Below are 27,957 nucleotides of genomic sequence, written 5' to 3' on the forward strand. Positions count from 1 at the left end.
AGTGATGAAGGGTTTACAGTATGATCAGATGATTTGGGTTTATATATTTCACATTTATTAATAAAATGATTTGAAAATTTATCAGTTTTACAACAAAAAACAAACAAACATTTTTTATTGAATTTTTATTGAATGATACATGCAAATGAATCCTGTGTGTGATCATTTCAGAATTCACTTCTCTTTAAAGGTAATTTAACAGTAATATTAAAATGATTTATGTGACAGAACAATAACAACTGAATGACTGATTTCCATCAGCATAAATAGAGCTTGAGAAAAGCACAGATACACACCGTCTCAAACGCAATGGCAGTGTAGGCAAACCCAGCATTTCGATGTTTATCACAGCACCAAATAATATATAGTACGTCAATAAAAATGTATTTTGAATTTGATGTGAGTAAATTAAAACAATAGCCAGTAACATGCATACTGTACACCTATCTAAGTGTTGTATAAACATACTTAGCAAATAATCAGAGTAATGAAAATTGCATGTAAACTGGAGTGAAGATTTCTGCTCGTGTCATGTAAACATCTTACTGCAATTATTGGTGCAAATGTAAACATAGTCATTGTTAATGATTTATCATGCAGGTTAAAGCATTATGGGTAGAATCACTCTAAAGTCTATTCTGATTTATCAACACAGTTGAAAGTCAGCAAGTAACAGAAGTTGCAATTGTCTTTTCTTCTCTACTATGGCGTCTATCCGAGTGAAGTTGGGTGTTGCTAACAAAATGGAGGCAGATCTGAATGTCCATTTGCAATCAGTTGTGGGGGATTTCTCTCCACCGGACTCACTGCCAGCACCCTCACGTTACTGTACGAACTTTATTTATCGAGAATGACAACGACGACAACAAAGGCACTAAACAGTGAGAGAGAGACTGACTGTGCGTGTCCTTCATCAGGTTAAGTCATCCATGAAAAAAAAATTGTTTGCCATGTCCAAAGAGTAGTGTTTTCGTAATATCCTTTCAATGATTTAGGGTATTGTACACCCCAATGACTGACATCAGCAGTGGTAAAATTAATGAAGTGCATGGATAAATTATTTATAATAAATACTACAATATTCCTTAAAAAAAATAAGAATTGACCATTTTGATTTCATGCCGACTTCAACTGATTTATAACAAACACTAAACCAAGGATGTGAATGTGGTCTGGACTGTGTGGATGAGGATCATTGTGTCTCCAGAGACGCTGTAGAAGGACAGAGTTCCTGCACTGTGATCCACATACACTCCTATTCTCCTGCTGATGGACTTTACTGGGAGTTTAGTCACTATGCCATTGTGCATGAATGAGTAACTGGAGGAAGAGCAGATCAAACTCCAGGACTGATCATTACATCCATACCAACACTCATTACCCGATCCCTTCCTGCTGATGCTCTTATATGACACTGATATATACACACATCTACTCCACTCAATCTCCCAGTAACAGCGTCCACACACACTCTCTCTACACAACACCTGATAAACAAATCTGTCTGGATGATCAGGTTATGGCTAGACTGTGAAAGTACCAGGAATCACTTTGTTCCTCTCTGACAGACGGAGGTATTTATACACTGTGTTCAGATCCAGAGAGATCGGATGGGAATCTGATGGAGAGAAAACACATCCGAATCAGGAATTATGAATCTGTCTGATCTTTTAATGATGCTGAACTCTTCATGTTCAATATATCATCAGTGTCTCAGTACAGTTTACCAGATATCCTGTGCAAATCATCATTTATATGATCAACTGTAACGCTGTCATGTTTCCTTTCACCTTCTACATGAAGAACATGAACACATTTAGTGATTTTTCTGCTTGTTTTCTTACTGACTTACATTGTAGGAAGTCGTTCCTGGTTCTGGGAACAATGTTGGTGAAAGTGACTGTGGAAATCAACAGACATGAAGAGTGTGATTATCATGACAAGAGAAAATGATCCTGCATCTGTTCCTAAGACATTTCTAATATGATCTTCTACACGATATGAGATGATGGAGGATAATTTCTGAGAGCAGATGAATCTCCAGGACTTTACCTCTGTCAGAGATCTTCTTCAGCTCCTCTTTGCAGAAATCCTCCAGTTTGTCTCTCAGCTGACGGACAGATTCTCTCATGACATCAAAACAGGAGAGAGAACTGAAGGGATCGTCATTTACGTCTGTAGATTCACGAGGAGCTGAGAGAGACTGGAAACTCTACAGAAAACAGAAATCAAAGCTCATCACCTCCACACTTCAGCCAATAACCTGCACTACTGTCAAATTTGAGCAGCTCTTGTTGATCTTTAGTAATGAAACTGATTCCATCAAGTTCATAGATTTCACATTGCTATATCTTTCAGAAAAATGTTTCCTAAGAGATTTCCAGAGCTGAAATGAATTTGTAAGTGCATCTCTTTCAAAAGAAGAAGATCAGATGAGAGTCTGACTGATGATTATACAATAACCGAACACACAGATCAACACTTCAGTCAACGGCTCATTCTGCTCTCATGAAATGTTTCTCTGTGAGTCTCTTGCTCAAGTCCACTATGATCCTGTTCTTCTGGATCTCTGTTACCTGCAGGAAATGGATGTGATCCTGTGTGTGTGAAAGCTGCTCCAGCTCAGCGTCTCTCCTCCTCAGATCATTGATCTCCTGCTCCAGTTGCTCCAGTCGTCCTTCAGCTCGACTCACTGCAGTCTTTTCCTGATCTCTGATCCGCTGTGTGGCCTCAGAGCGGCTTCTCTCAATGGAGCGGATGAGCTCAGTGAAGATCCTCTCACTGTCCTCCACTGCTGTCTGTGCAGAGCGCTGTTAGGACACACATCACAATCACACAGTGGCTTCAGTGAGTCTGACTGAGACTTCTCAAACTTCTCTTCTTCTCCAGACTCACCTTATGAGACTCCACAGCCTCTCTCAGCTGCTGAAGATCTTTCTCTCTCTGCTGGATCCTCTGCTGGAACAACCTCTGCGTCTCCTTCAGCTGGTGCTAAAGGACAAACCAATGACAGGAGAAACATCACATAAATCATCAAGTCAATAAGTATGAATCCAGTATCCATGAAGTGGTGAGTCTGAGTTAAAAATCTTGCATGGTAAGGTTATAGGTTTTATTATATTACAGTATTATATCATCAATGCCTAGTTTTGTATGTATATTTCACCCAAAAATGTAAATTATTTCATCATGTAGTGAGGTTAGTAGATAAGGGAAGAAGGAGGCAGGAACCAGCGAATGTTCAGCAAACTTTAATTATAAAATAAACAAACACAAAACGAAAGTATAAATGGCAGCCCTTCAAGGACGACTGCCGCACACACATAAACAAAACATAATGTAAATCCAGGCCTGGTCCTCTCTCATCCTTTACTGTCTTAGCTCATTAACAAACGCTCCACCAGCTTCCCCCATTCTCACGGCCCTCTGCCTTGTCCTGCTTGCCACATACCCTCATCGCCCCTTGCACCCCGGGGGGTACCCTCGAGACTGTGCTCGACCCAGCAGCAGTTTCAAAAACAGTCAAATCAGTGCATTCAAAGCAGGCTTGTAAATCCCGCTCTGCTTCATTAATCCATCTTTTAACAGTCTTTTTTCGGGTTTAGCTGTTTTCAGTTTCTGCCTGTAGGTCGGTATAAAATGAATGGAAAGCTCTAGCTAAAGTTACTTTAATGTTACACCTGTAACGCCAAACTTCAGTCTCTCTACTCCAGTACCAGCTCAAGTGTTCGGTAGGCGTTTTGTCTCTCCTGCTGCAGCTACGATGTCTCCTCAACTCAGAACTAACAAAATCTGCCTCCTTCACTTCTCTTTATAACACAAGATTAAAGCTGGTCTGTTACCGACAACCGAACTGTTTGTCTGTCATTTCAGCGCATCAAAAGATCTTGGCTTGTGCTATATGTAGCTCTCAAGGACATTCAGCATTCGCTACCCAAGTTCCGCCCGCTGTCCGAGGTGCTGAAAACGTTTTCAGATGGCTTTGCCCTTCAGCCAATCCGGATCCAACACCCTGCCCCCCTCTAGCAGAGATAATATTAAATTAGATGAATTGCTAAATTCGGCTAGACATTATATCTCAAAAGGCATGGCACCCTCAACAATTAATGCTTATACTTCAGCTTGGTTAATGTTTTGCTTTTCCTTTCAGATCCTGTTATTTCCCATCTCAATTATGACCGTTTGTTCCTTCTTGGTTTACAATTATGAAAATCACAACCTCAAAATTTAATCTATTCGTGGGTTGCTGGCAGGCATTCAGTTTTACGCAAGGTATTTTAATCATAATTATCCAAGTCTTTTCACCGTACCTTCTACTCAAAGGCATAGCCAAATCTTTCTGTAAAACTTAAGATAAACGCCTTCCAATCACTTTGTCTATTTTGCAAAGATTAATAAATTCTATCCGCAACAGTCCCTTTTCCTCTTATATTAACATTACGGTAGAAGCAGTGTTTTTATCAGCTTTTTATGGCTTTATGCGTCCAGGGGAATTTGCTTCAGAATCTAAACATTTCAACTCTGCCCGTGGCCTTTCCTTTTCTGATCTATGTTTCTCTCCTAATTTCTTTACTCTTTTCCTGAAGCACTCTAAATGAATGACTCTCAAGGATCTGGTGTCACTTTAATAATTTCTAAAATTAATAATAGCTTCTGTCCCTTCACTTCTATGATTAATCTCAAAGTTCTCAAAGTTCGGCATAGAATTCCTGATTACTTTCCCCTTTTTTCTTATCTAATGGAGTACCTATTACCAAGGCTTGGTTCAAGACTCACTTAGCCACTGTTTTAGAAAGCTGTGATCTATCTCCCCTGCTATTCATTCAGAATTGGGGCAGCCACCACTGCAGCTGAATGTGGAATTTTACCATCAGCTATCAAGCTCTTGAGCAGATGGTCTTCCTCTGCATTTGAATTCCACATAAGATTAGATTCCAAAACCATCCTTGAAGCTAAGCAAACTCTCTCAAGTCAGGACAAAGGTAATTTTCATGCAAGTACTGGTGGTGGTGGTGGTGGCGGTGGCGTTATGTTTTATCTCATTCATTAAATATTCTTAATTATTTCTGTTTTGTTTGCTTCTATAGCTTTAACCCTTTAAGACATGAAGGCTTTTTTAGAGTTTTTTTTCTGAGCGACACACAAAAGTAAAGACTCATAACCCCAAAACTCTAGCAAGGAGAGTCAAAAGGTAGGTATCATTTGATAGAAAACATTTTACATTTTAAGAAAATATAAATTACATGACATTTGGACATTTTCTTGCTGAGAAACAGCTGATAAAAGACAAAATATATATATAATATTTTTTAAAAATAATTTTTCTTTTTTTTATTTGACATGGAATAACTCAGGAACACAATAAGATCGCTAAAAAAATCTGTTTTGGTGATGCTCTCCTATATGAGCTGCATCTGGTTAAAATTTCGTAGTTATAGCATAAAGAATAGTTTGAAAAATTGTTCATTTTATCCGCAGCCAGCCAACGGGCGGTAAACTCCAGTTTAGTGGTGCTTCTCAGCCCTTGTTAGGAGTTTTTCGAAATGTTTAGATGCATTAAAAAGATGAGATTCTAAGCTTTAAAATGATATCTATTATGTGTTATTCCACGTTGGAAAACGAACATGGATGGGTCCGGGAACATTGGATACACACTGCATCCCGGAGAGATGAGAGACATGTTTTTAGCCAAGTATGTTAAATCATTCCGTGAGTAATATCTTGTGTTCAAATTTCGGATTCATTTTAATCTTGAGAATCTGCTTTAAATATTGATGTGCAATTTTTTATGATCTGTGCATTTTTCATGAAGTTATGAGCATGTGAAATATACATACTTGTATTCAGTTAGCGGCTGTGTTATTTTTGTTGTAAACGCATATTACTCAGACTCATTAGAGGATGAAAACAACGCAACAGAAGCATGTTGGAGGCTTGATATGAAAGTTTAAAGTCTCTGGTTTTGTATGCAAAAAGAATTTTTGTGCTACCTATATGGATTCAATTTTTATTGGCTTTTAAAGAGAGACACGCAAATGAAGAGAACCGTTGCCCAGCCGACTATATTAAACTTCTGTTCAAAGAGGGATGTTAAAAAGAATAAAACATGTACTGAGAAGGAGGTATGAAAACATTGTAATAGCTAGGTACAATCCATTGCAATTTAGCCATAACTATCAGTGTAACTGTAACCAATTACTAAAACAGTCATCTATTTTGTTACTTCATTTTTCAATAGTGTCTTATCAATGACAAAAGTATTCACATTGGTGTTTGTTTTCTTCCTTAATTAATCTGACTTTTGAACGAATTGGCTGAATGAACGATTTAAGTAGCTCACTCATTAAAACGTCAAATCGCTGCCACCTACTGGCGGTTTCAATATCTAACAATTTCTTTCTTTTTAGAATCACTCCGTTATGTTAGAATTTGATGAATGGTTATAGATAAATTCCATAAAGTTATGATAGATAGATAGATAGATAGATAGATAGATAGATAGATAGATAGATAGATAGATAGATAGATAGATAGATAGATAGATAAAGAAGAAATAAATTATCCAATAAAAAAAAAAAAATAACAACAGGCAGCATACCAACGCTCAACCCCCCCAGAGTTGAAACCAAATCTACGCCCTTGATCTCCAGGCAGGAAATGCAGAGCCTACAACACTCAAGATGTGTGCTACGGACGGGGCTTATACCAAAGAACTTTATCTCTTATTTAGCTTACTGACTGTTAATAAATTTTGCCATTGTTACGTTATCTTGCCTCCCGAGTCTTTCTGGTAGAAATGAAAGCTCTAGTGTAAGTTCTGCCGGGAAGACTCTAATGTTACGTCACTTATTAGATTAGATCTAACCAATCATTATCTAACACTTTAAGTATAAAAGATCGGTACTTACACGTCTGAGTTCGCAGATGCTGACGCCAGAAAATTATATATCTCAGGGGCATGTGGTCTATATAAGCTGCAAATGTTCTGCATACCAAAGCAATTTGTGGACTCGCTAATTAATATTAACAGTATAGTTTACTATAAATTCCTTTGTTTGAGGTATACCATAAAGTTTACATGATAAAAAATGTTGGCAATGCGTATGTAACTGTCATTTATTTATTATGCTGTCCGTGAATCGCTTGCCCAAAAGGAAAAATGTGTTGCCGCTGCCACTCAATCAACAATAATCACTTTGTATTTAATACAAAACTAAATAGAATAAATCAAGTGAAAAAAGTCAAAACAAGCTATTTTCAGTTTAGTTTTCTAAAAAAAAAAAAAGGAAATGTATTTTTAATGAAAACTTATAAACTGTTAAAGACATACTGTATAGACCTACTGTAACTTTCCGAGGTTGGTATTCGATAATCTATGCATTTGTTAAAGTCATCATTTTGCATTATTTCAACTTATTTTTAAAGAATACTTAGGCTATATTTTTATTATACTTGCATGTAATTATTGTTTTATTTATAACAGGCAACTAATATTGATTATTTTTATTTTTTAATTAATTAAAAAAAAATACTTCTGGCATACATTTCTATCAACGCCTGCCATGGTGTTTCTTATTTGTCGTCTTTGATTTAGATGCACATCTTCAGCCAATGCGCCATACCATTTAAAGTTTAAGGTTGTACATTTGTGTACATTTGTACATTTAGTCATTTAGCAGACGCTTTTATCCAAAGCGACTTACAAATGAGAGTAGTAGAATCAATTAAATCAACATGAGAACAACAGTATGTAAGTGCTGAGTGAAGTCACAGTTATGTCAGTAAAGTGCTCATAGCGAAATTTTTTTTTTTTTAAATAAATAAATACACAGATAGGAGAAGAATATTAGTCAAGGTAAGTGCTACTACTACTGGGTCAAGTGCTGACGAAAAAGATACGTCTTTAGCATTTTTTTGAAAATGGCTAGAGACTCGGCTGCTCGGATAGAGCGTGGTAGGTCATTCCACCAGCCAGGAACAGTCCCGGAGAAGGTCCGTGAGAGTGATTTTGTGCCCCTATGTGATGGCACCACAAGGCGCCGTTCACTTGCAGAACGCAGGTTTCTGGAGGGCGCGTAAGTCTGAAGTAGTGAGTTAAGGTATAGCGGTGCCGAGCCAGCTGTCGTTCTGTAAGCAAACATCAGAGCCTTGAATTGGATGCGAGCAGCTACTGGCAGCCAGTGCAGACTGATGAAGAGAGGAGTGACGTGCGCTCTCTTCGGTTTGTTGAAGACCAGTCTTGCTGCAGCATTTTGGATCAGTTGTAGAGGCTTGATAGTGCATGCTGGAAGGCCAGCCAAGAGAGCATTACAGTAGTCCAGTCTGGATAGAACAAGAGCTTGGACAAGAATTTGTGTGGAATGTTCAGATAGGAAGGGTCTGATCTTCCTGATGTTGTACAAGGCAAATCTGCAGGACCGGGTCGTTGCTGCGACATGATCTGTGAAGGTTAGACCATCATCCATCACCACTCCAAGGTTTCTGGCTGTCCTGGAAGGAGTGATGGTTGAAGACCCAAGTTGAACTGAAAGGTTGTGATGAAGTGTTGGGTTTGCACCGATCACAAGCAGTTCCGTTTTTGCAAGGTTGAGTTGGAGGTGGTGGTCCTTCATCCAGGCAGAAATGGCTGTCAGGCAGGCTGTGATGCGACCAGCAACCGTCGGATCATCTGGTTGGAATGAGAGGTAGAGTTGTGTGTCATCAGCATAACAGTGATGGGAGAAACCATGATCCTGAATGACCGATCCTAGTGATGACGTGTAGATGGAGAAGAGAAGTGGACCAAGCACAGAGCCCTGAGGTACCCCAGTAGCAAGATGATGTGACTTGGACACCTCACCTCTCCAAGATACCCTGAAGGACCTACCTGAGAGGTAAGACTCGAACCACTGGAGCGCGGTTCCCGTGATGCCCTTCGACATGAGTGTAGACAGGAGGATCTGGTGGTTCACTGTGTCAAAGGCAGCAGACAGGTCCAGCAAGATGAGTACTGATGATTTTGAAGATGCTCGTGCCAGTCTCAGGGCTTCAGTGACTGAGAGCAGGGCAGTCTCAGTAGAGTGGCCACTCTTGAAACCAGACTGGTGGTTGTCAAGGAGGTTGTTCTGTGAGAGATAAGTAGACAGTTGGTTGAATACAACTCTCTCAAGTGTCTTAGCAATGAAAGGAAGAAGGGATACTGGTCTGTAGTTTTCTAAAAGAGCTGGATTCAGAGTGGGTTTCTTAAGCAGTGGGGTAATCCTAGCCTGCTTAAAAGCTGTGGGAAATGTTCCAGTGTGAAGGGAGGAATTGATAATGTGAGTGAGTGCAGGTAGAATTGAGGAGGAGATGGCCTGAAGAAGAGGAGTGGGGATAGGGTCTAGCGGACAGGTAGTAGGGTGATTGGAAAGAATGAGTTTGGAAACATCTGCCTCAGAAAGCATGGAGAAGGAGGGGAGAATTTGTGTGTTTTCAATTAAGATGTTCTTGTCAGTGCGTGGTGTGGAGAATTGGCCGCTGATGGTTGTTATTTTATGTGTGAAGAAAGGGGCAAAGTCATCAGCTGTAAGAACTGATGTGGGAGGGAGGGGAGGAGGGCAAAGAAGAGAAGAAAAGGTTTTGAAAAGTGTTCGGGAGTCAGTTGAGTTGTTAATTTTAGTGTTATAGTAGGAGGTTTTAGCATTGGTGACATTAGTAGAGAAAGAAGAAAGGAGTGACTGATATAAGCTAAGGTCAGTAGGATTTTTAGATTTGCGCCACTTCCTCTCTGCAGCCCTGAGTCTAGACCGATGCTCACGGAGAACATCAGAGAGCCAGGGGGCAGAGGGGGTGGCGCGGGCTGGTCTGGTTAAGAGGGGGCAGAAATCATCTAAGCAGGATGATAGAGTGGTGCAGAGAGTGTCAGTAGCAGTGTTAGTGTCCATTGATGAGAATTGGTTAGCGGGAGGAAGTGTGGATGAGACCGAAGAGGATAGATGAGATGGTGAGAGGGAGCGTAGGTTTCGCCGAAAAGTGACGTGTGGTGGGGTGTGTGATGAGTTGGGGGTCAGGTTGAGTGTGAAAGTAATGAGAAAGTGGTCTGAGGTGTGTAGTGGAGTAACCAGTGTATTGTCGGTGGAGCCACAGCGTGTGTAGATGAGGTCCAATTGGTTACCTGATTTGTGGGTAGCTGAGGTAGCCACTCGCTTGAGATCAAATGAGGCAAGCAGCGTGTGGAAGTCAGCAGCCTGAGGTTTGTCTAGATGGATGTTGAAGTCACCAAGTACTAGCAGAGGAGTGCCATCCTCAGGGAAGGATGAGAGTAACACATCCAACTCCTCCAAGAAGTTACCTAGCTGACCTGGGGGACGATAAACAACTACAACATGAATTTTGGTAGGGTAGGTGATGGTAATTGCATGTGATTCAAATGAGCCATTTTCAGAGAGAGATGGTAAAGGATTGAACTTCCATTCATTGGACATAAGCAAACCAGTACCACCACCCCTCCCAATCTGGCGTGAGGTGTGAGAGAAAGTGAAATTAGAGGAGAGGGCTGCTGGTGTGGCAGTGTCCTCTGGTTTGATCCATGTCTCAGTCAGAGCCATGAGATGGAGATCTGAATAAGTAGCAATAGCTGTGATGAACTCTGCTTTGTTGACAGCAGACTGACAATTCCAGAGCCCAATCGAAATAGAAAACAATGTACTAGGTGACATGGGTAAAGAACGCAGGTTGTTATGGTTGCGCTGCTTACAGCGTGTAGCATGCGATTTACGAGGGTTAGTAATAGTGGGAATTTGGAAGCACACATCTAAAACAAGTCAAAAGACAGACAAGAACACACGGTATAAAGAGGAAAGAAAGAAAAGAGCAATACTCAAGTGCCTTGTCGGTGTCGTTGCTCGGTGGAGTCGCACAGGTAGAGTTGCTGGTCTTTACACTCTTCGGTCTTCACACGAGGAGGGCTTCACATGAGGGCTGCCGCGTCCGCTGCCGCGGTACACTGTGCACTTATACCAGCTTATTACAACGTTAGTTCAGCAGACCACGCCTTATTGACTCAGAGCAAACGAAACCAAATGCGATTTGCCACGTGACCTCAGTAAACAAGCAGTAAAGCAACTATACAGCACTAAAATCAACTAGAAACGACAGCAAAACACTTACAGTATGCAGATCCTCTTGTAGCTTCAATGATTCTCTCTAATGAATGCTAAATAACAACTGTTTATATACTAAGCTGGCTTTGACCACGCCTTACTGACTCAGAGCAAACGAAACCAAACGCGATTTGCCACGTGACCTCAGTAAACAAGCAGTAAAGCAACTATACAGCACTAAAATCAACTAGAAACTAGTTGATTTTGGTTGTAGATTCTGCAACATTAGTGATACCTATAGGAATTACAAAAATACAGCATATGTCCTTCACAGCTTTTACAGGTGCTTGTGAAGGCATCAACTTACAGGAGTACTTGAGGGTGTATGAATATCTTTAATTTCAACCAAAAGTCAGACACTTTAGGTTCTGTTTGTGTTTTCATTGTAACTGGTCAATATCTAATTGATGCTGTGATGCTGATCAGTCGATTAGTCTAACTTCAAAAAGTCCATGTTTCCTCCGTTTGCTGGTGGACACATGCTGCCCATCACGGTCCCTCTTCTACCAGGTCACTAGATCGTCTTGCGACTTCAGGCTTCTGAGTTTGTGACTTGCTTCTTTATGGACATAGCATGAAATAAAACGTAGATGGGTGAATAATAGGCATTAACTAACTGGAGTTAATAAATTAAGTTTCGTCCAGATGGATCTGGTGTTTTCAGAAGGTGAAACCACTATTTTTTGAAACCGGGTCCCAGATTGGATAAATCAATTGGATAAATCAATTGGGCGGGTTTTGTTGTAAGAAAACTGGCAACCCTTACAACATGGTCCAAAATACTAATCCGACGTTAACAAAGGTTACCTCTTGGGGTCCACACTGTAGCGTCTGGACCAATCAGGCACACAAAATTATTCAATATATTTAATGAATTACCTATGAACTCACTTTATCAAAGTTCTGTGAAACCATCCCCCTAAAACTGCAACCAGCATCCCAAATGTAGCTAGCACACAGGCACAGCTAGGTGTCCTGTTACAGATATATGGTACTTTTATGATCCGGAAGAATGCTGTAGAGACTAGTGACTCATTCTTCCTGAGAAGGACAAATAAACTCTCTTAATCCTATGTATTCTCTATATAACCACTTGAGAAATGTATAAACATGTATCCAATTTTCCCATCTCATGACTTTCCTTTTATAGGCTTTATTCTATGTATTAATTCTCTCTTTTGAACTATTTTGGCATTAATGTTCCATAGTTGCAAATGTATAGTTAACTGAGATCACATTGGCAGCATGTTTGGTATCTACGGACTCCAACTTTCGTTTCCTATTTGGCAATTAATGTGACATGTTACTAACTCTGGGACACATTAGTATTATAAGAATCTAGAGAGTTCTTTTCTCATTCATCCAATCCAGTGTCTTATGCTAATATCTTGCTACAGAACAAAGACTCGTAAAACTTCACTCTGAGGGGGCAACTCCTTATTGGCTCAGACACCTTAAGAGGGTGTGACATCTTCACCCCTTATATTCACTGATCACAAGATCAAATCTCTTTTCTTCCTCTTCTTCTCTTTCACTGACAAATGCTAACGTCAAGATGACACTTTAAGAAGCTAGAAGCTTCTAAGGAACCCCAAGCTTGTGCCAGGCCTCGGCCTAGACCTTCCATTCACCAAAGATCCTCTGAATCCAGCCGGTTCTCTTTCGTCAAGACAATATCAACAAAGATTCAATGGAAGCCTCCACAAATTGCATCAGGACAGTTTTAATTCAACTTGGAGAGACATGCAAGTATCAAACTTAGTCTCATTATCGGATACATTGAGTATCCTTACCCCTTTTAAAGAAGGACCTGTTAAAACTAAACTGATGGTTTGCTCAAGGCTGTTGATCTGCTGAATGTCCAACAATGCTGTAACTTCCTGATTTACTGTACTCTGCTTTAGCTCTCTCTCTCTCTCTCTCTCTCTCGGCAAACTGTATGCATGTATGTGTGTGAATGTTAGAGTAGTTAAGTGTTTAGTCTAGTTAATAAAGTCTTGTTCATGTCACACGTAATGTCACACGTAGTGTCACCCTAATTTAGCTTAGGTTAATGTCAGTGGTAGGACAACAGCTGTTCTAACTGAGCAACCCACTGTTCCACTAACAACTGTTTGAACGCATATGATGCCATTTTGACACATGACCCCAGGCGAACTGAGCCTCGGTGGTGACGTCATTGCTGCTGGAGATGATGCGTGGTATTTGGACACATCTGCTCTACACTGAAGTTAATGAGAAGGATTGGCGTATCACATGCACACAAAGTTGGACTTTGGTGTATGCATTACATGCAATTGGAAAGTGTAAAGTTGTGTTTTTTATACGCAGATTGATGAGAACAGGTTGAATCGACTGATTCAGGGTTATTATGTATAATTTATAGTTATTACTACAGTAACTAAATATAACGTAACAATGCCACTAAAATAAAGTGTTACCAAATGTTTTGATCAATTTTAAGTTTTATTACATTGTTCTTAAAATCCACCTTCTCTTCTGCTGGGATCAGGATAATCCCGATTGTTTAGGGATCCCAGTTTTACTAAGAAGTTTTGAACAACGCAAACTGAAGATTTGATCCAGATCAAAACCAATCTGGATTTCATGATCTAATCCGATTTCAGATTTTTTTAAATTTGATTTTCTTTTGAACAACTCCTTCAAGATCTGATCCAATCAAAATCCGAACAGATTACTTTTATACAACTGGGCCCTGAATAAATGTCTATCTGGATCACAGTGATCTAATCATAGTTTGCGAAAAATCAGCACAAATGTAAGATGGATTACCTGATCCTGGATAGCAAAACATGAGATTTCCAAATCTTGATCATTTGATGCAGATTAAACATTTTGAACAACTGGACACAGGTCTGTAAATTCAGTCTGTTCAGGAGGAGGTTTATTTAAAGTAAACTGGATTAGATTAGAATAATTTTGCTCATGCTTTCAATAAACAGTATAATCAGATGATTTGGGTTTATATATTTCACATTTATTAAAAAATTGACATTTATTAATTTTACAACAAGAACCTTTTTATTGATTTTTTATTGAATGAAACACGCAAATCATTTATCATTTCAGTTTAAAGTTAATTTTAAGAGTTATATTTAAATGATTTATGTGACACTACAATAACAACTGAATGACTGTGATTTCCATCAACACAAATAGAGCTTGAGTAAAGCACAGATACACACAATCAATCATTCATCATGACTCGCACACTGATCTCATTGTGTATATGAGGATTCTTTACACACATTTATTCTGACATGTTATTTCACTGACAGAAGTTCAGCTGTAGTATTAAAGGGTTAGTTCACCCAAAAATGAAAATTCTGTCATTTATTACTTACCCTCATGCTGTTCCACACCCGTTAGACGTTGTTAATCTGACAATGATAAGCAATGACTTTCCTCTCTCAAGATCTATGAAAGTACTAAAAAGGAAGCATCGGAGCACAAATGAATCAGTGTATCGAATCATGATTCAGATCGCGTGTCAAACTGCCAACGGCTGAAATCACGTGACTTTGGCGCTCCGAACAGCAGATTCAACGCACTGATTCATCTGTGCTCCGATGCTTCATGAAGCAGTGTTTTGAAGTCGTTATTTTGTTTTTTTTGGTGCACCAAAAATATTCTCGTCGCTTTATAATATTAATATTGAACCACTGTACTCACATGAACCGATTTAAATATGTTTTTAGTACATTAATGGATCTTGAGAGAGGAAATGTCATTGCTGGCTATGGCGGCCTCACTGAGCCATCGGATTTCAACTAAAATATCTTAATTTGTGTTCTGAAGATTAACGAAGGTCTTGCGGGTGTGGAGCAGCATGAGGGTGAGTAATAAATGACAGAATTTTCATTTTTGGGTGAACTAACCCTTTAATGTAATGAAGAGAAAATAATAGACTCTATAACATCTCACTGTTACTGATTTATCATGAGCTCAAAACATTATGGGTAGAATCTTTATAAAAAAAATTATAATTAAAGAATTATAAAGAGACCCCTTTGGTGTGGTGTGGCAAATTAAAAAATCAAATTAGGTGAAGGATGGGTCAAAAGATATCAAGACCAATACAAAATGACACACCCCGAAATTGGATGTTTAGAAATAATTGTGGATATTGGACTGAATTCTTTTTATAAAATTTAGAGGGGTGGACTCAAGGAAAAATACAATTGGATCCGATCCGATCCTCCATCCCTCGCCTTAACAGAGACAGAGATAATTGATGTGTGTCCTTTTCTGAAAACAGAAAATGATAAAATGACTGGAAAAGGGACACAAAGGCAAGGGAATTGTCATTATTGTGGCAAACCTGGTCACTGGGTTACAAAAGTGCAAGAGGAAACGAAAAAATGATGAGCAAAGATGCAAATCAGGAGAGACAGAAAAATAGAAGAATTTCAACTCCAACCAAGAGTAACAAATACCAAACAGAATGGACTTCCCAATAGGGATGCCTAAGGAGTGAAGGAACCCCAAGTACTTCTATGCTCATAATAATAACAAAATTGATTTGCCAAATTTGGAATTGAATGTAGATGGTAAAAAAATATTGCCTGTGGTCACAAGTGATGGTCAACATTTTATGAAAATAATTTTGATGATGATGTTTCTCTTCCCTTCTGTGCTGATGGTGAGCCACACCCTCATCCTGCCAATTACATGCTGAGTGAAGCTGAGAGTGAGGGAGAAGAGATACAGTCACTGAAACGAGTAAATCCAAAACTGTGGGCTAAGCACAAGCAGGTTTCATCAATGATAAATGGTACACTGTGTTACTGAAAACAAAAACACTGGTCTATGTAAAACAATACCCTCTCTCTCCAGAGAAAGAGAAGGGCATTGAACCTGTGATTGAAAATTTGTTAAAACAGGACATTATTATTAACACATATTCGCCATATAACACACCTGTTAATCCTATTCTCAAGCAGATGGACAAAGTTGGCGACTTTCACAAGATTTGAGGAAGATCAATGATCTGATCATACCGCTTTGGTAATTATAATAAATTCAATACCTCCTACACATAAATTCTATACTGTCCTTGATATATGTTCTGATTTTTTCAGCATACCAATATCTGAAGAGGTGCAGCTATATAGTTTACGTACAAACAACAACAATTTACATGGACACGTCTTCCTCAGGGCTACTTTGACTCGCCTGCTGTGTTCTCTGCAATCGTGCACAAAACTCTCAGCAACATCAAGCTCCCACCGATTACATATTTACTACAGTATGCAGATGACCTGCTCATCTCAGCCATGACAGCAAAGGACTGTGAACAGGCCTCCATCATTGTCTGCAATGTGCTGACAGAGCCGGGGGTTTAAAGCTTCAAGAAAGAAAGTGTATCTGGGACACATTATCTCAGAAGGCTACCGACACCAAAGCCTCACCACAACAAGCAATCAAGTGGACTGTTGAAATGGATGCGTTGGGCCGTCCTGACTACAAAAAAGACTTCCACCTTTACAAGCATGAAAGCGGGGGCATTGCAGCGGGGATACTGGCCCAGGAACACTGTACAAGTTATAGCCCTGTGGCGTATCTTTCCAAAACTTTAGACAACATTACACAAGGTCTGCCTTCGAGCAGTGGCTGCTGCTGCCCTGATGGTATGAGGTGCTGAAAACACTGGCTCTCACATCCACTGACGTTACACACCTCACACCAGGTAAATGCATTTTTACATAATCTTAAAGGTGCCATCGAATCAGAAATTGAATTTACCTTGGCATAGTTGAATAACAAGAGTTCAGTACATGGAAATGACATACAGTGAGTCTCAAACTCCATTGTTTTCTCCTCCTTATATAAATCTCATTTGTTTAAAAGACTTCAGAAGAACAGGCGAATCTCAACATAACACCGACTGTGGCGCAACAGTCGGGATCATTAATATGTACGCCCCCAAATATTTGCATATGTACGGAGCCCCTAAAGGGACATGGTGGTGGAAAAAAAATGGGAAGGAAGGAAATTTTACATGGTAGTGGAAAAAAAATTTGGGATGGGAGGATTTTATTTTTTTTTAAATCTTTTGCTGTGAGCTCGGACAAACACTTCCTCTTTAATGTCCCGCTGGCTGGCAGTAGTGTTTCAGTTAGTAACATATGTTAATAATGCACACAAATAATGCGCATCTCTTAGAGTTTGAACTTACTGGACTCAAATATAAAGAAATGCAGTCAGTGCTGATTCGAGCTTCCCGGATTAATAACTTGTGAGATAAACGTTGTTAAAACACAAATGCAGCTACTTCCAATCATAGTAACCTAGACAACAAGCTACAACAACCCAATTTTCCTCAAATGTGTTTTATAATAAATTGGTCTCTACGAGCAGGCGGCGGAGATACACGCCTGAAGGGACCGTCTGAAAAGTGCAAGAGGGGGATAGTCTATATGTTGATGGTTCATGTTCTAAACCATCAGATGTTCAGATGTTTATATGGCTATGCAGTTGTTAGACTACTATTACCATACACATCAGCACAGGCAGCGGAACTAGTGGCACTAATGAGAGTTTGTGAACTTTCAAAAGATAAAATTGGCACAATTTATACTGATTCTAAGTATGTATTCTGATTTTTATTGCAGTGCAGCTGACGAGCAAAGTGGCCATAGTCAAGGTGAGGGGACATGCAGCAGGAGATTCAGAGGAAGTAAGTAATCAACTGGCTGACTTACAATACTGGGCCTCAAAGACAGTGCTGCAAAGACAGCTCAGGCAATTAATGCTTTGTATTGCATTGCAAATGTACATAAGACAACCAAATTGGTGTTAGATTCATGCTTTATCTGTGCAAAAATTAACATCCATCGACCTGTAAATAATTCAGACAGATTCACAAAGTGGCCAGAAGCTTTCCCATGTGCGAGGGAGAATGCAAAAATGGTGGTTAAAATTTTGTGCAAAGAAATTATACCCAGATTGGGGATACCAAGTGTAATTTAAAATGATTATGGAACACCTTTTGAATCAAAGGTAACACAATTATTGGCTAAAACTTTAGCTAATGATTGGCATTTTAACATACCGTACAATCCAAGATCATCCACAGTTGTTGAAAGATTTAACAGAGCAATCAAAGATCGATTAACTAAAGCGTGTTTAGAGACGGGAAAAAATTGGATGACTGTATTGCCAGCTGTTTTAGCTGAAATACGAATGACACCATCCTCCACTACTAAAATGTCTCCTTTTGAAATTTTGATGGGTAGGCCTTTCCCGACACCATGGGTCAAAGGCCGCGCTGGCGTTTTTTCTTTAGGTGAAATGGAGGATCCTGGACGACTATGTCACGGAGCTGGTCGAAAAATTTAATTCTATTAATGGTGATGTCTCACTAACTCTTCCTCTCCCCTCAGAGAAACCAACACACCAGTTTGTGCCTAACCAGCAGGTGCTGATAAGGAGTCTAAGGCCTGTCAAGATCAGAGAGCCAAAATATCTGGGGCCACGGTGAGTGAAGTGATGAGGACCGGAGTACTGAATGACCCGCAGTGGATACACATGAGTAGATTGAAGGCTGCCCTGTGCCAAGGGGGACGTTCAGATTAACTAGGAGAGTAAACATATGGGCGGAAAGGAGATGAACGCAGCGTTACATCCATATGCGATCTGATTAGTTAATCTGGACCAACATAACAACGTCAAGGACCATGGAAGGAGAGAGCAGTTCAGTGACAGGCAGTGTTGGATAAAACTTTGACTGCAGAATGAGACTTGTAACAATAACTTTGACCATGTTAATTGCTCTGCCTACTACCATGGCACAGAACATGGACACCAAGGACTGTTTGATTTGTTATGCCATACACAGCGTCTAGTCCATTGTCCCTCTAACTTACAATGCTGCCAAGACAATCAACATGAACAATGTAAAAACAATGTAAGAACAATGTAAGACCATGCAATGGATCTCTAACTGGGCGACGTACTGCTTTTATGTTTGACTCCATGCATATTACAATCCTTAGATGGAATGATTAAGACAAGTCTTGGAATATGTGATTATGATGTTTATAATGATTATGTGTTTAGATTTTGCTATTATTTGAAAAAACAGATTTATCAATTTCCTTTAAAGTGAAGCACTAAATCATAAATGATTTAAAGTGGCCATTGTTAAATAATTTCTTATTTATTGGGCTTTACTTTTTGACTTTCTATGTGTCTTGGGATTTTTCCATTGTGCACATCATGTACCTACCAAGACAAAACAAGAAGTAGTAGTCCTTGGACACACTGACACTCTCACACATAACCAAAGTTGAAGACACACACACATTTGCGCACATGCATTTCTTATTTGTTATTATATTTCTTGAAATGTCTTACATAGTAAGGTTTGATTCTTAAGTCGTATGATTGGATGCTCAAGCCATCCTGGAGATTGTTGTTTGAACTATGTCTATAAATGTGACCCTTCTTCCTGAATAAATCTGACAATGCTTTGTACCACACTTGATCTGTGTCTGCTTGGTCATTCTCCCGAGATCTCGCGCTGCTGCTGCCACACATCACAGGGGTTGAGGCGCCTGTTTCTAAACTTATGACTGAGACTACAAATATTCTACCTATTATTGAGATTTTGATCTAACACTAAAGTGTAGTCTGATTCATCAACACAGTTTCACTGAGGAATTGCAACAAACAGTAAACCCAGGATAGAGCGGTTGAGTGAATGTGATCTGGGCTTTGTGGATGAGGCTCATTGTGTCTCCAGAGACGCTGTAGAAGGACAGAGTTCCTGCCCTGTGATCCACATACACTCCTATTCTACTGATGATGGACTTTACTGGGAGTTTAGTCTCTATGTTATTGTGTTTGAATAAGTAACTGGAGGAAGAGCAGATAAAACTCCAGGACTGATCATTAGATCCAAACACACACTCATTACCCGATCCCTTCCTGCTGATGCTCTTATATGACACTGATATATACACACATCTACTCCTCTCAATCTCCCAGTAACAGCGTCCACACACTCTCTCTCTACACAACACCTGAAGATATCCATCAAATCTGTCTAGATGATCAGGATACGACTGATCTCTCTCAGTGTAAGTAATCACTTTGTTCCTCTCAGACAGACGGAGGTATTTATTCACTGTGTTCAGATCCAGATTGAGCTGATGGGAATCTGATGGAGATAAAACACATCAGAATCAGAAATTATCAATCTGTCTGATCTTTTAATATTTCAGAACTCCTCATGATCAATATATCATCAGCATCTCAGTATAGTTATCCTGTGCAAATCATCATTTAAATGATCAATTATTAAACTCGTAAATCATGTTTTCTTTCACAGGACGAACATGAACACACTCAAGAGTTTCTCTGCTTGTTTTCTCAGTGACTTACATTGTAGGAAGTCGTTCCTGGTTCTGGGAACAATGTTGGTAAAAGTGACTGTGGAAATCAACAGACATGAAGAGTGTGATTATCATGTCAAGAGAAAATGATCCCTGCATCCATTACTAGGACATTTCTAATGGATCTTCTGAGAGCAGATCAATCTCCAGCGTCCAGTTGTTCAAAAGTAACCTGATTGGATTTCAGATTGGATCAAATCTCAAAAATAAACTGTTCAAAAGGGGAAAAAAAAGGATTCTGAAATCAGATTAGATCACAAAATCAAATCTTGGTTTTGAGCTGGATCAAATCATTAGTTTGTGTTCAAACGTTTTTAGTAAGATATGGATTATACTGATCCCATCAAAAGGGTGGATTTCAGGAACAAAAATTTTATAAAACTGATCAAAAATACAACATTTATTTATATACATACGCACATTATTTATTTTGATCTTGATTGGTTTAACAGTTAAAGTAATAAATCAGAAGTAGACATTATTAGGCTACATATTTAGCCTTTCAGAAGGCTACAGTAAAGTAGAAAAGGGATTTAGATGCCATAAAATAATCCAAAAACAGCTGTAAATATCAAACTAAAATATTATATTTAGTTTAAAGAGTTTATCACTGTTTGTAAACTACATTGGCACAATCATAAGAAATGAACCATTCAAAAGTTCTTTGCAAATGCAAAGTTTCTCGGGGTGAACACTATGCAAAACTTGTCTGAGAAAACGCAAATTCACTGAAATATTTTTTCCCCCCATCTCATATTCATGTCCCTTCAGGGGCTCCATAGAACACTAGTAATCCAGATTTGGTCATTTGAAAGTGTGTATCTGGATCAGGATGATCCAATCCAAATTGGCACAAAAGTTTTACCTGATCCTGGATAGCAAAACATCTCAGGTTATGTATGTAACTATGGTTCCCTGAGAACAGGGAACGCTATGGGGGAAAGTCACGTGACTCGGTGTCTGAAAGCCAACTATCCAATAACTCCAATGCCTATTGGCCGGCGACAGCCTATGACATCATACGGCGCGACCCGGAAATATAAAAGGTGCGCCTGGGGAAGCAGTCATTATCCATCGTCTTGAGGGACTGTTCAGCAGGCAGCCTGATGCATGGCAAGGAAACGCACAGTCTCGTTCCCTGTTCTCAGGGAACCATGGTTACATACGTAACCTGAGACGTTCCCTTTTGAAAGGGAACTTCTACTCTGCGTTTGCAAACACTATGGGGAATGATATACCAATGCCGCCATGCTTGAGGAGAGTGCCTGCCAAGAAATATGGCTGAGACAAAGGCTCCAGAGCAGTTAGAGAACTGCTTGGCAACTCCCCCTCGGGTCACTCCAGGCTGTCAGTGACAGCATTCCCTTTGGCCAACAGCCCAAGCTGAACTTCAAGAAGGCCTTCCTCAGAGGCCATTATGAAGCTGCTAAGACATCTGGAACCTTTTCCGAAGAGAAAGTGGTCCCTTTAAGGGAATGTGGCCCAAAATCAAAGGGAACCTCAGCCAGTCACTAGAGGGGAGCGATGTCACCCCCAATCCCACCAGGGAGGCCGACCTAGTCTGTCACGAGACAAACTTAGTCTTGGCCAATCCTGTCTGAACACAGAGCCTCTAAAACGCATTCTTCCTAGAAGATAGTAGGTAAGAGTGATTGCAAAGAGGCAGAAACAAACTCAAACCCACGCGTAGAGACGGGCATCTCGGAGAGCAGAACTCTGCTAAGTGCTATGGACCTTTGTATTGAGGGGAGTACAATCCACTCATCCTAGGATCTACTCAGCACTTAATTAACACACTGAGGAGGCTGTGCACTAGAGAACCCTAATACAGGGGAGCACAAACCAGCCTGAGGCTGAATCTTTGGAGGAGGCCTGATTAAGGCCTACAACCATGATCAGCTTAGAGAGCTAAGCACTATTACAAACATAACCCTAAAAGGGAAGTACAAAGCTCACCTAACAGGTAGACCATGCAATGGGCACATACTCATGGAGGCTGAGGAGGGGCCTACAGCATGATAGTAGCTATATGTGAAAACAGAAGTATATTCAGATAGTGTCCTGGAAGGGCCACCCTGAACACCTGTCTTGCTGGGGTAGACAGACGACTTCAACGGCAGCATAAGAGGCTGCAAAGTGCCCGCATGACAATCCACCCTAACACAATCCAACTGTTACGAATGGGAGGCTCAGGCAGGAGATCCAAGTGCAGCGTTTTATTAAGAATGAGAATGGTCGTACAGGGAGGGTCAATCAGGAACAAACAGGAGCAGCAAAGGACAGGCAGGGTCGTAGTCAGGGTACAGGCGGTAGGTCAAAAGGCAGGCAGATATCACTCACAGAACAGTAAAAGTGGAGCGGACTCACTGGCTGGAGCGGACTCAATGGCTGGAACAACCCCTGCATCCTTGAGCACCGCAGGGGCGGCCAACTTGCCCGTGGGCACTGGCAAAGCAGCCATTTCGTCCATCGTGTCCAGGGTGCTTAAGTCCACTGCAATCGGCGAACAAGAGTCCATAGAAACCGGCGAGCTTGAGAGCGTTGAAACCGGTGAGCTTGAGAGCGTTGAAACCAGCGAGCTTGAGAGCGTTGAAACTGGCGAGCTTGAGAGCGTTGAAACCGGCGAGCTGGAGAGCGTTGAAACCGGCGAGCTTGAGAGCGCTGAAACCGGCGAGCTTGCGTGCAAAGCGTCCGACGAACTTGAGTGCGAAGCGGCCGGCGGGCTTGAGTGCGAAGCGGCCACCGGGTTTGAGAGCGAAGTGGCCGACGGAGACTTGGGGATGCCAGCTGCTCGGACTGAAATCAACGGTGGATCGGTCACACTGGAACGCAACCCTCTCCGCTCCCGGACTGATCTAGAGACGTGACGTGACTCTGGGCAATCAGCGGCGACGTGACTTTGCTCTGGGCGATCAGCGAAGGCGTGACGTTGCTCTGGGCGATCAGCGAAGGCGTGACGTTGCTCTGGGCGATCAGCGAAGATGTGATGAGGCGTTGTAGCATCCGCCATTTTGGGTGCGCAGTCTGTAGCGGCTGCCATTATGTGGTTCAGCGTGGCGTCGCGTTCCTCCGCGACCCCCACAGTAAAAGTTGAACCAACTGTGAGCAGGGCAAAGTCCAGGAATTCCATAAACGATCCTCGGGGACCATTGGCAAGTAAATAGTCCTTTAATGGTTCATTTAATCCATAAATAAAGAAGTCTATGAGGGCATAGTCTGGCAGATCAGATAAATGAGCAAACTCCAGAAACATTTGAATATGTGCCTCGAGGGTACTGCTACCTTGCTGCAGGTTGATGAGGCACCATGCTGGGTCCATGTTGAAGCTGGTAATGCTCTGAGAAGCTGCTGGATCTTTGTGTGGCGAAGTATTCTGTTACAGGACAAACAGGAGCAGCAAAGGACAGGCAGGGTCGTAGTCAGGGTACAGGCGGTAGGTCAAAAGGCAGGCAGATATCACTCACAGAACAGTATACAAGGCAAGGATCAGGACAGGTAGCAACGGATCAAAAACAGGAACAGACAAGGTCGAGAACAGACAGGCAAACAGGGAATAAACGCTCGGAAATTGCAACAACAGTTAACAATACTTCGCGGTGAGGTGGTGTGTTTGGAAGTCCTTTATAGTCCTGTTAATGAGCTGCAGCTGGGTGTGGTAATCAGTGTGGTGTGCTAGGGTGGATGTGGCAACAGGTGATTGGTGTGAAGTGAACATGTGACTGACAGGGAGAATTGTGGGAAGTGTAGTCCAGGGAGTGACAGGAACAGACGGTGATCGTTACACCAACGAGCAGTGTACTCAGTAAAAGCACCTTTTACTCTTTAAACCAAGAGGAGTACAGCGTATGCCAACACGTATTAAGGAAGGCCTGGAGGGGCCTATAACCTCAACAGACACGTGGCATCAGCTCATGGCAGTGTTTAGGCACCAAGGACGATAAACAACCAGACAAAAGGAGGTTGGATTTATCACTTGGGCCTCTGGTCAATGAAAGTGTATACAGATAATTCTCAAAGAGAAATACACACAAACATACACCAGTGTGTTCAAAAAGGCGGCCCATAGGGCCTAGCAACCTCTAAGACACACGGCGTAAGTCTCATGGCCGTTTCTAGGAGCACAAGGTCCTTCAGCAGATCTGGTAGGCTTGCAACACTGCCATAGTGTGCAAAGGCACGCCAGCCTGACCTGCAGCAGCATATGCTCTGCCGTTCAGACGAGATGTAACTTTAAGGGGTCTGGACGGCAGAACCGGAGCTCTCAGTGTCGGTGCACTGCCTGTGACTCGTCATAGTTAGCAAACGTCTCATCAATAGGTGGCAACGATACCCATGCTGGCCCAATCCCTCCACATCAGTGAAATTACCCACTGATGTGGATGAATTCTGGCTGAGAATGGGTTCTTCCATGCCTTCTTGATCTCTACGTGGAGATCTGGAAGGAATGGAAGGCTCACTGGAGTTACAGGGTTGTGGTCAGAAAGAAACCGTTTGTTTAACCTGCTCTTTCTTCACGCACTCCCACAGCAGCTGCAGCCTGCCGGCGGCGCGTTCCACAACCTCCAGTAACTCGGCATATGCTGGGCAGGGAGGTTTGGAGAAAGAAGCAGTCGCATCTCCTTCTTCCTCCACTGCCATCTCCTGCCCACGGGGGCTAGCAGCCAGAAGAACACTCGCTCCCAGATCCGATAATGTCAGTGATAAGACATCATCGTCATCCAGGAGCTCATCCCCGCCAGCCGCCACCCGCCACCGGAGGCCAAGAGACCGTAACACCCCTCTCAAACTCCATGGCGAGCTCCATCTGTGAGCCCCATGAGTGCAGCCACTGCTCTGCCTCGGCACGAGCGGGGCCGGACCCACTAGGCGCAGATGTTGACGCTTCTTCCCTCAAGAAGATGGCCAGGCAGGAACGGAGCATTTTGATGAGAAAACACTCACAACTTTCACAGACAGCGCCCTCAAGCACTGTCCGTGCGTGTTCTTCCCCCAGACAGTGCACGCATAGGGTGTGCGGATCTTCCAGAGTCAAAAAACACTTCCTAAAGTGTTTCTCCTCAGACATATTACAATATGTACTCATAATATACTGGAAGTTATTCACGACAGTGGCAAGACACAGACAGTCCCGACAGAGGATGAGATAATGACTGCTTCCCCAGGCGCACCTTTTATACTTCCGGGTCGCGCCGTATGATGTCATAGGCTGTCGCCAGCCAATAGGCAGTGGAGTTATTGGATAGTTGTCTTTCAGACACCGAGTCATGTGACGTTCCCCCATAGCATTTGCAATCGCACAGTAGAAGTTCCCTTTCGAAAGGGAACATGGGATTTCATAATTCATATCATTCTGATCCAGAAGCTTTTTGAACAACTGGCTCCAGGACTTTACCTCTGTCAGAGAACTTCTTCAGCTCCTCTTTGCAGAAATCCTCCAGTTTGTCTCTCAGCTGACGGACAGATTCTCTCACAACATCAAAAGAAGACAGAGAACTGAAGGGATCGTCATTTACGTCTGTAGATTCAGGAGGAGCTGAGAGAGACTGGAAACTCTACAGAAAACAGAAATCAAAGCTCAACAAGCTCTGGAAGCTCAACATATCTTTCAGAAAAATGTTTCCTAAGAGATTTCCAGAGCTGAACTGCATTTGTAAGTGTGTCTCTTTCAAAAGAAGAAGATCAGATGATCTGACTGATGATTATATAATAACCAAACACACAGATCAACACTTCAGTCAACGGCTCATTCTGCTCTCATGAAATGTTTCTCTGTGAGTCTCTTGCTCAAGTCCACTATGATCCTGTTCTTCTAGATCTCTGTTACCTGCAGGAAATGGATGTGATCCTGTGTGTGTGAAAGCTGCTCCAGCTCAGCGTCTCTCCTCCTCAGATCATTGATCTCCTGCTCCAGTCGCTCCAGTCGTCCTTCAGCTCGACTCACTGCAGTCTTTTCCTGATCTCTGATCCGCTGTGTGGCCTCAGAGCGGCTTCTCTCAATGGAGCGGATGAGCTCAGTGAAGATCCTCTCACTGTCCTCCACTGCTGTCTGTGCAGAGCGCTGTTAGGACACACATCACAATCACACAGTGGCTTCAGTGAGTCCTGACTGAGACTTCTCAAACTTCTCTTCTTCTCCAGACTCACCTTATGAGACTCCACAGCCTCTCTCAGCTGCTGAAGATCTTTCTCTCTCTGCTGGATCCTCTGCTGGAACAACCTCTGCGTCTCCTTCAGCTGGTGCTAAAGGACAAACCAATAACAGGAAAAATATCACATAAATCAGTTATGAATCCAGTATCAGTTAAGTGCTGAGATTGAGGGGTTAAAGATCTGAGATAAGATTGTAGGTTTTTATTATATTACAGCATTATTTCATCAATGCATGTTTTTACAAAACAAAACAAAAAATATTCTGAAGAATGTCTCTGTTTCTAGAGCTCTGTTTCTATTTCACTAATGGAATTAGTGAAATAAATAAACTTTTTGATGACATTCTAATTATCTAATTAATGACCAGCACCTGTATAAAAAGCAGTCATTGCACTGTCCCAGTGACAATTCTTCCAGCATCCCTCCAATCACAACATACTGAGACTGACTGACCAATCAGAGCGGGCTGCAATTTTCTGAAGGCGGGTTTTAAAGAAATTGAAACACAAACCGTGTTCAGATAGAAGGTGAAAACAGACATTAAATGATTTAAATGTATTCTATTAGACCCCATAAACAAAATTATAAGCCTGTAAATGAACATAATGGGACCTCTTGAAGTTCATACCTGTTTCTCTGTCCTCTGTGCTACAGCTGATACAGTGTCGTGGTTTTTATGTTCATCCATACACATCACACATATACACTCCTGATCAGTGCGGCAGAAAACCTCAAGGATCTTGTCGTGTTTCGGGCAGATCATCTCCTGCAGTCGTCCAGTGGCTTCAGTCAGATTGTGTCTCTTTCCTTTAAACCAACTCTCATGTTGTTTAAGGTGATTCTGACAGTAAGAGTTCAGACACACCAGACAGGACTTGACGGCTTTGTATTTTCTTCCAGTACAGACGTCACACTGCACATCTCCAGCTCCAGCGTAACAGTCAGCAGGAAGTGTAGTCTTCTTCAGTTTCTCCACCATTTCAGCCAGAATGGTGTTTTTAGCTAAAGCAGGTCTTGGACTGAAGGTCTGTCTGCACTGAGGACAGCTGTAGACTCTCTTCTGATCCTCCTGATCCCAGCAGCCTGTAATACAGATCTTACAGTAACTGTGTCCACAGGGAATGGCCACTGGTTCCTTCAGGAGATCCAGACACACTGAACACTTGAACTCATCCTGAGAAAATCTGGCTTCTGCCATTTTACAGCATGAATACAGAGACACAAACACGTAACAGCTCAACTACACTTCAGTTTCAGTTTCTCTGAGC

At 41.5% G+C, this 27,957-nt stretch overlaps 1 protein-coding gene and 1 long non-coding RNA gene across 4 annotated transcripts; both read right to left on the reverse strand.

Moving 5' to 3' along the window:
* Nucleotides 1–305: 305 nt before the first annotated feature.
* Nucleotides 306–2,198, reverse strand: LOC137025054 (uncharacterized). Its single transcript, XR_010895822.1, has 3 exons — nucleotides 2,053–2,198; nucleotides 1,853–1,900; nucleotides 306–1,618 (listed from the first exon to the last, which is right to left on the reverse strand). It is a non-coding gene; the product is annotated as an uncharacterized lncRNA (long non-coding RNA).
* Nucleotides 2,199–2,705: 507 nt separating this feature from the next.
* On the reverse strand, nucleotides 2,706–27,957 carry LOC137025016 (E3 ubiquitin/ISG15 ligase TRIM25-like). Of its 3 annotated transcripts, XR_010895815.1 has the most exons (7): nucleotides 27,318–27,957; nucleotides 26,684–26,779; nucleotides 26,364–26,597; nucleotides 25,932–26,091; nucleotides 20,529–20,576; nucleotides 19,500–20,304; nucleotides 14,989–15,825 (listed from the first exon to the last, which is right to left on the reverse strand). XR_010895815.1 is itself a non-coding variant. In XM_067393026.1 (6 exons), exons 1-5 carry the CDS (start codon nucleotides 27,885–27,887, stop codon nucleotides 2,897–2,899), a joined length of 1,155 nt encoding a protein of 384 aa, XP_067249127.1. In that variant the 5' UTR covers nucleotides 27,888–27,957; the 3' UTR covers nucleotides 2,706–2,810; nucleotide 2,896. The 3 variants fall into 3 exon arrangements, 2 of the variants coding, with proteins under 2 accessions (XP_067249127.1, XP_067249126.1); XM_067393026.1 differs by lacking the exons at nucleotides 14,989–15,825; nucleotides 19,500–20,304; nucleotides 20,529–20,576 and adding exons at nucleotides 2,706–2,810; nucleotides 2,896–2,991; XM_067393025.1 differs by having other exon boundaries at nucleotides 14,989–20,304.

The sequence above is a fragment of the Chanodichthys erythropterus genome, chromosome 8 (genome assembly GCF_024489055.1).
Source record: "Chanodichthys erythropterus isolate Z2021 chromosome 8, ASM2448905v1, whole genome shotgun sequence".
Lineage (NCBI taxonomy): Eukaryota > Metazoa > Chordata > Actinopteri > Cypriniformes > Xenocyprididae > Chanodichthys > Chanodichthys erythropterus.